The sequence below is a fragment of the Periplaneta americana genome, chromosome 11 (assembly GCF_040183065.1).
Source record: "Periplaneta americana isolate PAMFEO1 chromosome 11, P.americana_PAMFEO1_priV1, whole genome shotgun sequence".
Classification (NCBI taxonomy): Eukaryota; Metazoa; Arthropoda; class Insecta; order Blattodea; family Blattidae; genus Periplaneta; species Periplaneta americana.
This window is the reverse complement of record NC_091127.1, coordinates 3,986,096-4,005,030: the sequence shown is the minus strand read 5'-3', so window position 1 is coordinate 4,005,030 and position 18,935 is coordinate 3,986,096. Positions and strand designations below refer to the sequence as shown.

Here is an 18,935-nt window from a genome sequence, read left to right as displayed (position 1 = left end):
TACATGTGCCAAATTATGTAAATTTTATTAGGACCTAAAAGTTGTCTCTGAAATATGTACTTCTTGATTTCGCAACATCTTAACTGAAATTGTTTTCGTATGCACTAGAATATATGGATTCTGGGAATTTTTTCATCTCTTACGAAGGCATACACCGCAACCTGAGGCTTATTGTGCTTACCACTCCTGTTTTTTCTAATGATATTTTTCACCGAATGGTCGCAATCTTCTATGAATACAGTACTCTGCACCGTAAACTTAACCCAACGCGAAAAGTTACCCAGCAATTTTGCTTCAATTGATTGAAGGAAAACCTCGGAAAAACTCCCAACTGGGAATTTACAGCTTATACAGTATTATTAAAGACTATATTTTATGGAAACTATCGGAGGAAAACTACATTAGAACTGAATTGTGTGCATTTCTTGGCTACGGTGTATTTTTGTTAATGTAGGCCTATAATAACTGTAACTACTTTCTTGCTTTTTATGTTAATAAGGTCCCATGTTTGAATAGTCTACCCTATACAGCACTTTATCCTCCTTGCGTATTTCATTATTTCTCTTTACTAACGCCAGGGACGAAAGAAACTTTCCGATGACTTTCCACCAGGGGCGGAAGAGTCTTCCAGCAGAATCAAAAGAATAGTTTTTAGTATAATTTGCCTTGTAAGTTAAATATTATGTCTATTGAAGTGTTAATTCATCGATCATATGCGACATGTTATCGAAATATTAGCAATTCGCTTGTAATTATGGCGGCAGTAGACAATTTCCTGCCAGAGTTGCCAATCATATCGGTAGGCCTAACGTGTCACAATTTATTGACTCCATACCTTACATTTCTCAAGATTGAGAAACGTATATCATGTGAACTCATCATTCATTAAGCAACTTCACTTCATTAAGTGAGGAAATTGATCTATTTTCCGGTGCCAGTTATTCAGAAATCAATTTTAGTATAAAATATTATCTATGTCATTCATGTCATAGCACAGTCAATATTTTTTTCTTTCTTTCTGGAATAACTAAATGTTTTCCTTGTTTTGGTCTTGTTGAGAATTAAGGTATTCTATTTATATTATAGATTTATTAAATTTCTAATTTTTTTTTTTTGCTAATGCTAATTCATTATATTTATAAGCCAGATCTCTCTTTTATGTTTTTATTTTCTTTTATTTCTGTTGTTATTAAGTTTCATATTCTTACGTCGTAACTGTCGCTCATGTAAATCATTTTTAATTTGTAAGTTATTAAGTTATTAGTTTATATTTATGTAAAGAAGGTGCTTTGATGGGCATCTCGCTTATGTAGTTTCCAATAAGTAAATAGTACATTATGCCACGAGCCTATAATGATAGTAATTAAGACGCGAGTATGTTTGTTTATGAAACGAGCGCAAGCGAGTTTCATAATTTTCATACGAGCGTCTTAATTACAATTATAGGCAAGTTTCATATGACTTTTTATGCTCGACCATATTTCTAACTTGAAATTATTCAGAAGTATTCATTTTATTCGCATCTCACTGAAGAGCAGAAGTGACCTTGTGCAAGCTCGTAAATTGTGAGATGTGCGCAGACGCGAAAGTATTGATTTTTTCCTAGGAACAATAATGCCATTGACCTTGATATAATTTAGAGAATAACATGAAATAATTTTGATATAACCTGGAAATTGACTTAGAATTGAAAAACGAGATGACAAATTGAATTTATTTTAATATTATTTACAATTAACGCTAATTATTATAGTAACAGAACATAACCTTCTGCGACAGTATTGGATTTCCAGCCTCCGTGACGTTTCCCTCGTTGTCTTTCGATTGCATACCCGAGAATAATGGAAAACCTGAACTTTAATGACATGCATTAAAGGACTGCTACTACATTTCGGCATGGTCGAGCATAAAATAAATAACTAGATACATTTCAAAACTCGCTCTTTTGATTCTGGTGGACGTTTCGTGCCCCACTGGCGCTGAATAAAAATGCGCCTCTAGCTCCTATCCTTCGTACTGTCACTGTATAATTATGATTTGTCATCATCATCTTCCACTGTATAATTATGATTTGTCATCATCATCTTCCATCCAAGTATTAGACCACGTGGTCCATTATGATCTCGTCTTCTTCCTCTAGAGCGATACCGCAAGATCTCCCAAGATAGTTAAATAAATTTACCCTCGCTAATATTTTATTGTCAAGGCACATCCTGCTTTGAACTGGATCTTTTCCTCTGAAGGCTAGAACTTTAGATTTTTCATTAGAAATTTCCACGTCACAATTTTTTCTACTTTATTAAGATTGTGTAGAGACAATATTGTAATCCATCCTCAGACTTTGCCAGTAATACCTGTCCTGTGCCTGTCTAGAAGCCGAAAGGTAGCAGCCCTACCACTATGTTGGCCAGCAGCCTACTGGAAGGACTTTTCTTATTGCTTTTAAGTTTTACCAAAGAATTATGATTTGTAACAATTCGTATTTTATCGTTATCAACAGACACTGTTGACACTACCCCCACGAGTGAACCAGAGCCAGAACATAGACCGGAGGAAGTGGAGAGCAGACCAACGGAAATTCGTGACTCTAGCGGACGACCGCTTTTTGGAGGCCTGCGAGCTCTGAAGGCTACCAGTAAAGTGAGCACCAGTGAAACGATCACGTCAACTACCAGCAACAGGAGCAGCACGTTGCTGAGCACCACACACGACAGAGAAGAGGTCTCCAGCACTGACGAGAAGGACTACGAAGACATGCCGGAGCAGCCCGTTTCCTCACACCTCCGTGAGCTCGTGAGCAAGCACGAGCAGCACTCACGTGAGTATCGTCTGTAAGACACTTATGGCCGGTTTCCCCAGGCTTCAATAAATCGATCCAAATGGAACATTAACTAGTGAACATCTAAATAAAGGGTGCGGCAAAACATCCTCCCTAATTTAAAATTTAAATAAAAAACATATGGATCAAAATAAGGAAACTGTATTAATATGAATGGTATCTAAACAGTGGGAAATTTAGGTTTACATGCGTGAATCATCAAAATTTCCGATATTGGAGTGGACAGAACCCTCGTGAATTTCATGAAAAACCTCTACATAACGACCGTGTTACTGTATGGTGCGCGGTTGCAAGAGTCGGGATACTTGGTCCTTACTTTTTTGAAGAGGATGGTGCTACTGTGACAGTGAACTCTCAGCGGTACACTTTTATGATCAACAATTTTTTGGCACCAAGACTCAATGTGCTGCAGATTGACTAGGTATGGTTTCAGCAGGATGGAGCCACCCCTCACACAGCTCAGATTTATCTCCAAGTCCTGAGACAGATGTTTCCCGGACGCTTAATTCTTCACGTGGCGACGCCCCCTGGCCAGCACGATCACTAGATCTTGCACCCTGCGATTTTTTTCTATGGGGACAAATTAAGGCTGAGGTGTTCAAACATCGGCCGATGTCTTTGCAATACAGGAAGAAATTGGTCTTATTCCTCAATAAATGCTAGTTAGAGTGATGCAAAATTTCCGAAGTCGCATTCAACAATGCATTGATAGTGAAGGACACCACTTGAGAGATACGTTATTCAAAAAATGAAAAATTCCCCACTGTTAAGATACCATTCATATTAATAAAGTTTCCTATTCAATTCTTGTTGTTTTGCGCATGTCATTTGATATCGCTATGACAACGCATGTAAACCTAAATTTCCCACTGTTTAGATACCATTCATATTAATAGAGTTTCCTTATTTTGATCCCTCTGTTTTTTTTTTATTTAAACTTTAAATTAGGGAGGAAGTTTTCCCGCACCCTTTATTTAATAATTCATCAAAATGCGAGCTGTTCACCAACCAGATTTTCTTAACATTTAATGAACAATAAGTAATGCTTCATTACGAATAAATGTGTTCAATTAATTTTTCATAACTATATAACAAATTTTTATGAAACCACAGCCTACTATATCGTAAATCGTGTACTTGCTTTATCATTTGTATGTGGGCCGGCCAACAATGAAGCAATGTCGTTACAAATATAGAAAATAGAGGAAAAAGTAGATTATTATTATTATTATTATTATTATTATTATTATTATTATTATTATTATTATTATTATTATTATTATTATTGGCGGCCGGGTAGCTCAGTTGGTAGAGCAGCTGGCTACGGACTGGAAGGTCCGGGGTTCGATCCCAGGTGGTGACAGGATTTTTTCTCGTTGCCAAACTTTCAGAACGGCCCCGAGGTTCACTCAGCCTCCTATAAAATTGAATACCGGGTCTTTTCCGGGGATAAAAGGCGGTCAAAGCATGGTGCCGACCACACCACCTCATTCTAGTGCCGAGGTCATGGAAAGAATGGGGCTCTACCTCCATGCTCCCCAAGTGCCTTCATGGCATGTTACAGGGATACCTTTACCTTTTACCTTTTTTATTATTATTATTATTATTATTATTATTATTATTATTATTATTATTATTATTATTATTTTAAAAACTAATATCCGGTATTTACCCTAATGTTATGCATTGTTACAGGTGGCAATGCAGTATCACAGCCAACTGCACCTCGTCAGAAACCCCGGGCCAAGCTACGCGATAGTTTCATCCAGCACTCACAAGATGGCGAGACAGTCAAACGTTCAACTGACGATGTAACGGACACACGCGTTATTTCAAAAAGGGCTCATTCCCTTAAGGATATCATTCAGAAGCATGAAAAGATTGCACAAGGTAAGATAATGTTCTACTATGCATTAAGTATCATAAAACCGGAACAACTCATCACATACGATTGGAATTTACCAGTAAGTGCAGAATTTAATGTTTTAAGAGTTTGTAGAATTACAGTTTAAAAATTATATTAAAAATTGCATAAGTATTTTAAATTATAAGAACAGTCCAGTCTTACTTTTAGTTTTGGGTTCATTTGCACTCCTCAGATAATTTAATAGCAATCATTAATTCAGGTTCAGTTAGAACATAGTCATAAAAATCTGAATACGTCTACTTCAAATTTTGATGCTTTCTTCCATCTGTTTGTTACAAAGAAAAATATTACATGAGCAATGGCTGATAGAAAATATGTAGATACTGACACATTTTCAATAGCTAAATATGAATATGGAGAGATGCCATTTTTAATACTTTTAACCACTTTTCATTTGGAACTTATTACGTTTCCTGCATTTAATTAAAGTATTAAAACAGTAGTTAATAATTAAAAACAATGAGCACTTTTTTTTGTAGTTGTTGTTTGAATGGATTGCTATGTTTTATCCAGTGTCATTTAAAAACCATATTCACAACTGGCACAAAAGACTGTCCTCACAAATCATATTTAAGAAACTGGTATGTAAACTTGTGGAAGTCTTGGAAAATTGAAATGTGTGACATTCCTATCTTTGGGGTAACATTGAAGCTGTTTAAATTTGAAAGAAATAGACTACTGGAGAAATCTCACCAATTGAATCAGATGACATCATCCGACGGACGAATCACTATCAACAGTGACATAAGCATTTTTTTCATGGACTTGTCAGTGTTCAGTGCAATATTGTATTGAGTTAGAAATCCCTTTAATAGTACACTCTTATTCAAGAAGTCACTGCGTGTATGTTTTTAATACAGTCTGTTTGGAGAAAATGTTGTTATTTTTTATTTTCGAATTATTTACATAAAAGCATTAGCATAGAATTATATAGCTGTCTGTATGTATTGAAAATTTGAGACAGTGCAATATAATAAGTGAAATATTGCAGTGTTGTTTTCTTCATTCACAACCTCTTCTTCACTGCGAAGAACATGAGTCAGGGTAAACAGAGACGGCTCTTTGACTAAAGTCGCCCCTTCCACGTCCATTCATTTAGATCAAATGGACTTAACTAAGAAAACCTTAATATTACTTACTTGCAGATGATACCGGGTCTGATAGAGTACCAGGACCAGGTGAAGAACTTCCCACAGACCGCATATCAGGTACGTTAGTTAATTTGAATGATATGATAATCTAAAGTATTTAGGTGGCTTTCTCGATCTCCATCTACTTTATTTATCACGTAAATATGTTACTAATCTCTTACGTTCATTGCATTGAGTTCATGTGAGTAATTATTATTCTACTTTCTGTCCATTACTACATCTTACAGTCCACACCTGTGGAGTAAAGGTTAGCGCGTCTGACTACGAAACCAGTTGGCCCGAGTTCGAATCATGGTTGGGTCAAGTTACCTGGTTGAGGTTTTTTCTCAACCCAATATGAGTAAATGCTGGGTAACTATCGATGCTGGATTCCAGGCTCATTTCACCGGCATTATCACCTTCATTTTCTTCAGACGCTAAATAACCTGAGATGTTGAAACAACGTCCTAAAATAACCCACTAAAAAAAATTACATCTTACAATGGAATTGCAGAACAGTTTTTCCAATCTGTTTTGATGTATAGATGGGAATACATTTTCAATTTTTGTGGAATTATTGAGGAAGCAAAAGTGTTCCAGCACTACATTTGTCCATCACAATTTCACTTGAACTGTCTGAGATTTCGACTCAGTTTGCATGTATAAATGGATAGCTAGTGAACTAGTAATTATGGTGTACACTGCCTCTACAGCATATTAGTATGATAAATAAAGAGCATTCCCAAACATAATGGCCCCCTGTGCAGGAGATTGCACCCTAGTAAACCAGTATACAGGATCACAGCATTACTTATAGAATTGTGCGTCATATAACTAAATATTGAAATGCTTATATTGAAGAAAATTCTGGGAATATAACCTGCTACAAGCGTAGCTTAGGCTGTAGTCTTGTTTGCTTTCTAATCCAGAGCTCCACTCGGGTATAGGTTCGATTCCCACTTGGATTGATTACCCGGTTGGGTTTCTTCTGAGATTTTTCTCAACTTTAAAACGAATGTCAATTAAACACGTGGAGAATCCTTGGTCCCATGTCACCCATAAAGCTGCTGATTGAAACACAAAATCTCGTTTGTTTGTCGAAGTCCTTCCAGGGTTGGCTCATCAACAGATAGAAATAACTATTAATTTTTACGATTTTTGTCACCGTGAACAACTATCTACTCTGCATATTTTAAGTATAACCTTATAATTTTTTACAAATATTTTGTCGGAATTATTTTATATTATCAAAGTTATATTAGGTGTACAAGATAAATGGGACATTCTGTATATTTTTAAATTTTATTGGGTTATTTTACGACGCTGTATCAAAATCTAGGTTATTTAGCGTCTGAATGAAATGAAGGTGATAATGCCGGTGAAATAAGTTCGGGGCCCAGCACCGAAAGTTACCCAGCATTTGCTCGTATAGGGTTGAGGGAAAACCCCGGAAAAAAACTCAACCAGGTAACTTTCCCCGACCGGGATTCGAACCTGGGTCACCTGATTTCGCGGCCAGATGCGCTGACCGTTACTCCACAGGTGTGGACCATCTTGTATATCTGGATACTTTGAAGTTTTCGAATTGTTTGTGTCAGCTTTCTGCTCTCTTCTTCTCATGCTTAGATAAGCATCAGAATTATATTGTACATTTATTTTGTTAAAGTGTAAATTTTAATTGCGTTTAATTTTTTTATATTGAAGTTATTGTTTTAATCTTTCACAGATACTGAAGTGACACGTCGGCCTGGGATACTGAAGAAACCACGTGGAGGTGATCAGGTGGTGACGGAGACCACCAGCACCAGCAGTGCAACTCTCATCACCTCCAAGGGCACACTGAACGCTGATGGCACAGTTTCGTTGACACGAGACATCTTTCAAGGTGAGTTTCACGAACAGATGGATTGTATTGTATTTATTAACATTCCATGGTATTCATACATTGCTTCACAGCTAGAATACGGAACAAGTCAAAAAACTTAATACTATTATAAAGTCTTAATTTATAGTCACAGTCTAGATGAAATATATATAGACGAGATTTACAATATAGTCTACTAGTACAACACAAAGTTTTAGTATCAATTTCATGGAGCGTTATTGAATGTCATGAATTCACCTACAGAATAGAAGGCGTGAGAAATTAGGTACTTCTTTAATTTGGCCCTAAATAATTTTATGTTTTGAGTTTCATTTTTTATATCGATAGGGAGGCTATTAAAAATTTTTACTGCCATATAACGCACTCCTTTTTGATAGCACGATAGACTTGCCGATGGAGTATGAAAGTCATTTTTGACGTGTATTTATGCTATGAACTGTTGAATTAGTTACAAAGTTTTCACGATTACATACGAGGAAGATTATTGATGAAAAGATATACTGGCAAGCCATGGGCATTATTTATAGTTTTTTTAAAATAGTCCTACACGATTCCCTAGATTTGGCACCTACTATTATTGTAATTACTCTTTTTTGTAATAGAAATATACTGTTACTATCTGTGGAATTTCAGTTTTGCAACTAATTCTTTTGTGTTGGTAGAGAAAACCCTAAATTAAAATATTAAAATAATGAGAAAAATATGTTTCCTACCCACAATTTGAGCGCAATACATAACGAGATTGCAAGTTGTGCTACAGATAAGAATGCAGGTAATTAATTAATCATTCAAACTTCATCGATAAATAATAATTTCAACTTTTGTGTAGACTGGCATTAGGATGCCTAGAAATTCCCAATTGTCTTTTAAGATAAGTGTGTTTAAATTTAATATACTTTTTAACATCATTCCACATGTCTATCACACCATATTCATAATACATCAGAAACATATACCGATATTATAAATGAATGAAATGAGGATGACAGAATTTCATAACAACTTTTAACATGGTAATGGGAGAGCTAAGATTAGGACGACCTGGATTGAAATCATAACTAGTAAGTGAAGGGGTACAACGACGAAAATTATAATACTATTACTTTTTTCTTGATGCAATTTATTTAAAAATGACAAGTTAAAGCATAAAAAAGATAACAAGGATCATGACAGAAATACTAACGACCATTATAAGAACCACGACAAAAACAACAAGGACAAAGACAAGTGGAATTTATAATTATGATTATTAAACATAATGTGTACAACTTCTTCATCTTCGTAGCCATTTTTATTATTTGTGCTGGAGGCCTGGCTTGGGACCTTGTAGAATGAACAGTTGAAGTGAAGTATTGGTAGAATGATGATAGTGGTGAGGGAAAATAGGAGAACCCCAAGAAAAACCCCTCAGCATCCACTTTTTCCACTACAAATTCCACTTTAATCCAAACAGGGATCGAACTGGGATCGCCTTGGAGAAAGGAAGAGCATCTAAACACTCGGTCATGGGCACGTTACGCACATAATACATAACATCAAGAGAACATAAATACGTTGCTTTCTGAAAAGTATAATGCGATGGTGTAGGAGCATAAAACGTAGAGACAGGCTTCTGTAACGCATTACTGTACAAGGCTTACCGTAGATACCGATGTTATGTGTCAAGAGCAGCGGGTAATAAATTACACATCCGGGAAAATGGATGAAAGCCACACCATACTATTTTAGAACACTAGATCATGGACAAGCTGAAAGTGCTGGATTTTCCCAGAATATTTGGCACTCTGCTTCCAGGGGATGGACTGCAGTCGTGTTGTATGTTAAGCCCTTCTTGCAAACGTCAGTTGTAGACCAGCTTACTTCAGCATTTAAAATTCATATATTTGACGTTTTAAGACTTGGTGCAATGCGTTTTATTGAAGCTTGAAGTTTTCTTTTTTTTCTGTTACTGAATTATATATAGCTTATTTTATAATCTATGTGGGATGAGACTTCAGCTCTCGAGGTGGATTATGATGATGTATGTGTTTAGTTTATGCGAGTGAGTGTTTTTTGCTTGAAGTGATGGTATATGTATTTTATCTTATTGGTCAGGCCCAATGCCAAGGACTGACTCTGGAAATAACTTTGCGTAGAATGTGGCTACCATTGGCTAGCTGTAGCTTTTTTGTGGCTGTTCGTCATTTAAGCAAGAGTGATACAAGTGGAGTCTCTTTATCAACAATGTAGGTCTGTTGTTCAATGCGTGAATTTAAACTAAATCTCTTCTGGAAGTTTAGGGCGTTTATGTGCGAAAAGAGCATTAGTGTCTGTCTGAATTACAGGAACCTTAATGGTACATTCTTAGCATTTTTATTGTAAAGTAAAATACTAATATTAATACTGAAAAAGTATATAACTTAGAATTTATAACTGCATTGTTCTCAACGATATAACCATTGGAAGTTAAGAAATGCAACTACACCAAAATATGCAGAACAAAATGATATTATTATGTTACATCCAGCTTAGTCAGTAGTATGCTAATATTACTATAGTCGCGATGCTGTTATTCCCGGCGTGACTCCTCCTCTTTGCTTACGTCGTAGAAAGTGAAGGCTCTATAAAGACTAGGTAGGTAGTATCGTTCGCCATTTTTGTTCTTTCGTTGCCGAGCTACCAAACGAGGGATCTATTTGCCACACCGTTAAACATTATCATGTCGTAGCTCCTATGATAATAAATCAAACGCTCTGTAATTCAGCAAATAATTGAGCGGCAAATAACGTCTTCATGTGCTTTCTGCGAACGCCAACGAACGAGCCAAAATGGCGGGCGATTATATTAAGTATTTATCGAGCCTTGTTTATCTTCATCAGCGAATCACAAGACGCACACGTTTAAATGTAGCCGACCTGCAACGTGATTGGCTGCCGGAAATAAGAGCGACGGGACTATAGTGGATTTGAAAAGTAATGTATTCTAGATTTTGATTGGTTAATAGTATAATTGTTTCAGCGAGATGTAATTGATTTTTTTGTCATTTAAGCAAGACTTTCTTGCTTAATAAAGATAAGTGTTTAATAATTATAGATAAAGACAGGCGTTATTGCCGTTTTTTACTATTTTTTTCTACAATTAAGTAGAACAAATTTTATTTAACAAGCGCTTACAACATATAACAGAAAATAAGCTCCACTTTTTTTTTTTTCACAAAAGCATTGCCACAAGTCAAGAATTTTAGGAATGTTCCATAAAAGTAATTATGTTAGATGTACTGCAAAATGGATTTATGTCGCTTCTAGTTCTAAAGACACTTGAGGTTCGAAAATAGCCACACTGCTATCTGGCATTAGCCTTTGTAAATGAGAGAGAGGAGAAAGAGCTGTAGCACGGGGCATTGGTCTTTTGAAGCGTGAACTACTATCTGCACGTACACATGGACAAATAATCTTAAAAGAAGTTTTGAGCATGCTTTTATGAAGCTTCCACACTGCACACTGGCATTGCTACTGAGCAGGCAGTTCGAGAATTGGCAGTTTGCCCCATTTTAAGACTCAAGCCTTGGATAGCACTTCAGTCAAAACATTCAACCCAGTCGGTTGGTGGCCCTAGAGCGAAGAGTTTGGCTAGTGGTTGTCGGATTTCTTGGAACACACGTTCAGTCATCATATTGAAGTCACATGGGAAACCAGGGGGGTAGCAGAATTCATTGCAAAATCAAAAAGAAGAAAAGGAAAAATGTAATATTTAAAGATATTTACGAAAGTTCAATTCCTCTAAAAGAATAAAATGGGTTGTAACAACAAGATATAACAATTAAAGTTATTTGTATTCAGTAATAAGAGAGAAGAGGAATTTAACTCTAAATATTTTGTTAGTAATTGGAAGCTTTCATAACGAGAAAAAGTTATTGTAAAATAAATGTAGTACAGCTGAAGCATGTAAATTTAGTGAAACAGGTCAATTTGCATTAGAACTGAGGAATTTTTATACTATTGTTGAAATTCAGCAGTGTCACATTCCTAACGAAATACGAGTAATTCTGTGTTACACGGTTACCATGGATATTTGAGGGAATTGTTCAAAACAGAGAATCGATTTCGGATTAGAATTTTAATAATGGCACTGATAGCATATGACATGCCAGAAGAGAAGACTGTGAAGGAAGAAGCGGCCCAGTTGAACACGAGTGGTCCACCTGTATCTTTCCTGCTAATTGTGATTGTGGTGATAATTTTTCTTTTATGGACATTTTTCCCTGGTCTGTTTGTTATGGTTGTGGTGTTCCTTGGTTCGCTTATTGTGGCCTACAACACTCAAACAGTACAGCAGAGTTTAGGTAAGGAAGTGTGATACCTATGTGTGTGAAATATTTCATTAAGGACTGATCTTGGTAAGAATAATTGATTAGAAAAATAATTTAAGAAGTTGAAAATGACTGAGCTTCTAAGATCGCACTACATCATGCATTCATTGCTTAAATTTCGTGAAGTGTTTATGGTAATAAATTAAAATAATAGTTCAGTTGTAATAATATCTATGATCAAACACGAATTCATAAATTAAAGGTGTTATATTAGAAACGTCTGTTCTTTTTATCTACGTACTAAGCTTAGTCCAGGAAAAAAAAAACTTTCGTAAGACAGTACAATATTGGAAATTTGCCAACTAGTGCATTTACAAATGAAGGAAAATGGCATTGTTGTGAAATGTTGTGGATCACCAAGGATCTAAAAATACGGTACCGGTATTTTATTTTTAATTAGGTTAAACCCCGTTATAAAAAACCCAGAGTTGTATAATTTATGATGATTGAATTTTGTTTTTATTACTGTGTTGGAAAAAGTTTTTCTAAATAAGACGTTTCAATCAAAATACACATTTTTTATTTTAATTAGATATTACTTTATTACTTTTACTTCTAATCAAATACTACTCTTAGTGTTCTCTTGCGTTCAGCAGAAGTAGGCCTAATTGGTGTGATATTATTTTGGTACTGTAGAATAGAGTGTCATGTTGTGCTAAGTGGCAATTTTCTCAGGATTCTTAAGTTAATAAGATGACAGCAGAGAATTGATTGTCATGGCAGGAAGAAGAGGATATTTTCAGGGAAACCTCTTGGGTCTTTGGAAATTAGATGTATTACAATCCAGTAAATGCCCAGTTAATTAAAATTTAAAAGTACACTTCTGCTTACAAAAGATAGAGAAATTTATTAGAAATGTGAAATATGGGCATAGTTCATATAATTGCATTGAATACGTTTTGTAACTTGTAATTTACACACATAGGATATTGGAAAAAAAAATAATATGTATACCGCATATAAGTTACCATCTAAACTAGTTTCAACTAGTAAAAACTAGTTTAAGCAAAGAAAAGTATGAATAAAAGCGTTTATGCAAGGCCTACCAAAAGCCTAAACAGACCAAACCTAACCTGTGACTGACTCTAGACCTTACAAACACTCGCTTTCTAAAGTCTAAACAAACCATATCTAACTTGTCATTGATTCTAGACCTTACGAAAACTTGCTATCTTCATTTGTTTAAACTAGTTTTGACGGATTTCGGGTTTTAACGATAACATATATACATATGTACATGTCCCCCCCCCCCCCCCCCCAGAATTTAAATGTAATATTCTCTATCAAACCTTGAAATAGAAGTGTAACTTTTTAATATAGTTTCTCACTGAACATTTTCTTATTTCTCAATATCCGCTCCATGGATTGCAGATGTATGTTCTAAGGCTCTCAGGTAACTGACGCATCTTACTTTATAAGTTCAGATAATTTCAGTAAATACTTTTTTATTATGCAGGTGATAGATTTGTGTCCATTGCCAATTTTAAGTGCTTTGCATGTGGAAGAACTCAGGCATTGTCTAATGACAAGAAGTTGACTGCTGTAAGCCTCGTGGCTCAGATGTGGATTAAGTAGTAAATCATATTAGCCCACTTGCAGTAGGCCTACACTGTTGCATTATGATTGTAGTATTCTCATTTATACCATTGCTGGTTTGCTGTAAATGATTTATTAAGAAAAACCATTTTCGCAAGACACTTTTTTTTTTTCAAAATCTTCGACAAACAGAGCCGTGTGTCGTCGTAATAATTATTATGTCTTATGATTAATATTGTAGGTTAGTATTAAGTTAAAATTGTTTCGGTAGTATGTACGTATTTATAAAAGTACTTAAATTATGTTTTCTTCGAGTGAAAATATTTGGCTTATTCTCCTGATAACTCCAATTTTTTCAGTAAACTCATTTGTTGTATTTAATGAAGAGAGAAATGCTTTGTGAGGTACTGTACATAAAAATCAAATTAGTGTGGAAGTATAGTGATGTCTACAGAGAGAATATAAACATGTTGTTGACCAATGCTAAGGATCTTGGATTTCTTCCATTCTCCTGGAAAATATAAATATAAAATTACAAATATGGGATGCGTCAGAAAGAACGGATGGATTTCACAGGGCAAGAAAATTGTAAGGATTCGTCAAATAAAAAATTTATTGTTATCAACAGATTCACCAATACATGCAGTTTATTTATGGTATACAACATCATCCATATGATGTCCTTGGCTTTCAATACAGGCATCGAGGCTTTTCTGAAGTTCGCCGTCACTTTCATAGTCATAGTTGGTGGGATTGCCGAGATTTCTTCACGAATCGCCGTCTTCAGTTCGTCCAGTGTATGTGGTTACTTACGCCTTCAAATGGTCCCAAAGAAAGAACTCGCAGGCCGCGAGATCTTACCGTAACCTCAGACAATCTCAGTGCAATAGCATGTTTGCGGGCTGATCATTGAGGTGGCCGGACAACCTAGTGTCTGTCTCCACATTTGCAGGTGTACACACGCTCCGTGTTCGTCCAGGTGATTTCTTCTTTAATGTTGAACCTGTGGTACGAAATGAATCCACACACTGCAAAATTGTATTCCGAGTTGGAATTCTAGCATGATGTCCGATGTCGAAATGAGTCCTGAGTGACGATCACAGACTCTTCATTTTTCAAAAATGTCTCTGCAATGAAAGCATGTTGTACACCAGACCAACACCATGTTCTCAACAGAAACTGCATTCTCTGGCTGACCCAACAGTCATGGTCCCCCTCACTCTATCCCTCCCCTCACTGCGTATCGATAGTTTGAAATCCATCCGTTCTTTCTGACGCACCCTATATTACCTTGTGAAGTGAACAAACTAATTTAGCATGTCTTGAATAGTGTAAGGCGTACTTCATGAAAAAGGCATTATTAGACTAAATTTGTATTATAATTCTTGTCTTTCTAAAACTGGAATGAAATTTGTAATGATGTGCAGTAAACCTTAATTTATTGTAAAAATTCTCCAGTTTTCAGATGCATTATAACATCTTACATGTTCTTCTTTCTTGAGCTCTATTAAGGTTCTGCATTCTGTATGTAGTTCTTTTTAATTAAATGAATTCTAACTGGTTTCATTTACCAACAGGTGAGAGCGTAATAAGACCTGGGGAAGAACCTGTCTCGAGAATAACAAGAACTCACTACACTTACAACACTCCTGAGGAGAAAGGCAGTCCAGCAATTACGTATGAAGAGCAGGACTATGACCAAAGTGATATTACGAGGAAGTCCAGTACTTCCAGTCGGAGATCATCATCCGGAAAAACTTCATCACCAGAACGAGGATATCCAGATGATGATATAAAGTCATCCAATATTACGACCTCTTCTGTTACTAGCAGTAACAGTACTAGAAGGTCGAAAATATCTGAAGATGACAGAAGAACAAGTTTCACAAGTAAATTTGAAAAAAGTACCATCCATGATGATACTAGGAGGTCTAAGGTGACAGACAGAGCTACAGAAGATGATAAGAAATTTGTGAGCTCAACAACAACAGTGATATCACGTAGACAGAAAGCTACGGATGAAAATGACTCTCTGACGCCTTCGCGATCCTCTCCAGAGCGGGTGGCCACTGCCTACACTGACACCGACTCGGAACATTCCAGGGATCAGAAGTATGTAAGCTCGACAACAACCACAATCTTACAGTCGCAGAAGTCGAAAGAAAAGACACCAGCATCTGTTAAACGACAGATATTTACAGATGGTGATGACGAAACTGGAGATACAAGGAAAGTATCCACTTCTAGTTATGGAAGATATTCCAGTAGCTCAATTAACAAGAAGGAAATTACAAGCGATCTTATCGATTCTGAAAGGAGGAGTTCATCAGGGAACAGGGGAGGTGGAGATGACAAGTCTCCATTGAACAATTTCAGCAATGTAGACTATGTCGAAGAGGACAGTGGATACCAGACAACAAACAGATATGTTTCAAGAACTGTGGCTGAACCATCAGATACTCCTCGTACATCAAGAAGGTATGTTTCTGCAACATAAGTTTCATGTTAATTGTTGTTGTTTTTTTGTGTGGGGGGGTAATTTTACGATGCTGTATCAACATCTCGGGTTATTTAGCATCTGAATGAACTGAAGGTGATAATGGCAGTGAAATGAATCTGGGGTTTAGCACTGATAGTTACCTAGTATTTGCTCATTTAGGGTTGAGGGAAAACCCTGGAAAAAACCCTCAACCAGGTAACTTGCCCTGACCGGGATTCAAACCCAGGCTACCTGGTTTCGTGGTCAGATGCGCTAACCATTCCTCCACAGGTGTGGACTGTTAATTGTTAACAACAAACTTGTAGCTAGACTTAACATTTTTAACTGGAATGTACACTTAATGACGGTCAGCGCGTCTGGCCGCGAAACCAGGTGGCCTGGATTCGAATCCCGGTCGGGGCAAGTTACCTGGTTGAGGTTTTTTCCGGGGTTTTCCCTCGACCCAATATGAGCAAATGCTGGGTAACTTTCGGTGTTGGACCCCGGACTCATTTCACCGGCATTATCACCTTCATTTCATTCAGACGCTAAATAACCTAGATGTTGGTAGAGCGTCGTAAAATAACCCAATAAAATAAAATAAATACACTTCATGAGCTTTGCAAGTATAATTATTTTTTTATCATTATGTGAAGTATAAAGCCAATGTCATGCTGCAAAAATTTATCTCGAGATTTTCAAAGATAAAATTTTCAGTCTGTCTTAGCTGTTGGACTGATTTTCTTTGTTGAATTTGTATGACTTAGTTCACCTGGAAATAATGTTGATAAAATTTAATATTATTCAATAGAAATAGCCCTAGAACATGTTGTTTAGTCAACTCTCCGAAGAAAGGTCTGAACTTCACAAGTGATAGCAACAAGCACCACTTATGAGGCAACTAGGCCAGGAGATAATAGGATACGGTGGTCAGTTCCTTTCCCCTACATTGCATACATCTCCATTTAGCTACATATTACACATAATTAGACTTCAGATGCATACAAACAATAATTGTTCTTCCTCTGACACATAATATCGTCAAGTGAGATGTACTGCCTGATAATAGAGGTACCAAACCTCAATCAGAGGACCCCTTAGAACATTTGGGATAAAGATATAAAAGAGCAATTTACTCGAAATCAGGCCTGCTGATTTTATTCACAAACAGTGTGCCAAGTAAAACTGTGGAAACCATATCTTCAGAATGTCTGCTTTAAGTGTGACTAATTATTATGTACAAAATTACAAATACAGACAAGAATTATTTCAGTCAAGTTTTAAGGCTTAAAAAATAAAAAAAATATGTAATAGAATTTAATCTTTGAATATTTGAAAGTTTACATAAACTACCAGTATTTTGAAATCTGTTTTTTAATTTTACAAGTAAACAGGGGGGGGGGGAAGGAACTGGCCACCTTACCCCATTATCTCTTGGCCTCATTGCCTCATAAGTGGTGCCTTGATGATATCATTTGTGAGGTTCAGACCTATCTTCGGACAGTTGACTAAACAACAAGTAAATAGAGTTTCGGTATTAATTTAATTCGGTATCCCGGTATGCTTGACTCAAATGTAGACTATATTAAACTTTTATTTGGTACGAAAATTTAATATACAGTGATAACAGAAATCCAGAAACCTACAATATATATTGTGTGGATTTCTTGGGGAAGGGAAAGTACAGGGAGAGTACCCTATGACATATACAAGATGAATCATAAGTAATGTCATTAATTTCAAGAGGTTATTCTTTGAGATATTTAAAACAAAAAAGTTTATACAATCTTACTTGTTTCTGCTTCCTTTTCTAGGTAAAAATTGTTTTATATGAAACATTTCATAGTGTGTTTTGGGAAAGGCATTAATTTAATTCCCAATCTCAGTCAGTTTAAGAGAGCAGTGTATTATGATAATAAATAATTGAAAAAAATTTAGTTTTGTCCTTTAAACATGCAGAAATTTGATACGAATAACTGTAACATTTTAAAATTATTTTTCAGAACGAAAAGTTACATTTGTTCAGATCACATTTATGTACATTTAAAGGAAAAAACTGAAATTCTTTCAATCATTTATTATCATAATGCACTGCTCTCGTAAATTGACTGAGCATATTGTGAATTAATTCAGTAGTTTTTCCAAAATATGCTATGAAAAATATTTCATATAAAATATTTTTTTTTGTTTGACATATTTCAAATAATAACTCCTTCAAATTAATGACATTACTTATGGTTTACCATGTGCAGTGCAACACTACAAATAACATTTTAAGTTACAATAGTAGTAAGATAATTTTCTGTTGGCTGGAATGTCATTAATCTTGATGAAAAATGAAATACCAATATATTTTATTTAAAAAAATTTTGTTCATTTATTTTTTAAATTAAATTGTGCATAGATATCTTTTTTATTTATTTTCAAATTTTCACATGTGCATGGAAAAACTATGCCTAATTTATATTATCATTTTAAACATAGAATGTGGAAATTGTACCTAGAGGTTAGGAAATCATAATAAATTCTAGGATTGTTGCATTTGTAGCTTCTTTTGAAGACTTTTGTTATTTTTTCTACGAAAGTTTGTAACTCCCGTAATTAAAATCACAATGAAGGAATTGAGATTATCTTCAGTCACAATTGAAGAGTCCACTGCAAGAATGATGGATGTCATTTGGAATACATTTTGCAGGAGAAGCAATTGAAAGTTTGAAATGCTTAGCGCTCAAAGCTTAACTGTGATTTTCCGATCATTACTGGACAATGACTATCAGTGTTAATGCCCTAT

General features: G+C 35.6%; 1 protein-coding gene across 13 annotated transcripts in view; it reads left to right on the top strand.

Annotated features, from left to right (window-relative positions):
* The window catches only part of LOC138708728 (mucin-17-like), a 462,883-nt gene that overhangs the window by 303,280 nt on the left and 140,668 nt on the right, over positions 1 to 18,935 (top strand). For all 13 annotated transcript variants that reach the window (XR_011334762.1, XR_011334760.1, XR_011334761.1 and 10 more), the window contains exons 7-11: positions 2,501 to 2,818; positions 4,535 to 4,729; positions 5,912 to 5,974; positions 7,623 to 7,781; positions 15,243 to 16,143. Coding sequence is in view for 10 of the 13 variants with exons in the window: in XM_069838843.1 (XP_069694944.1) it covers positions 2,501 to 2,818; positions 4,535 to 4,729; positions 5,912 to 5,974; positions 7,623 to 7,781; positions 15,243 to 16,143 (1,636 nt within the window). In the remaining 3 variants the exon portion in view is untranslated. The remainder of the gene's footprint in view (positions 1 to 2,500; positions 2,819 to 4,534; positions 4,730 to 5,911; positions 5,975 to 7,622; positions 7,782 to 15,242; positions 16,144 to 18,935) is intronic.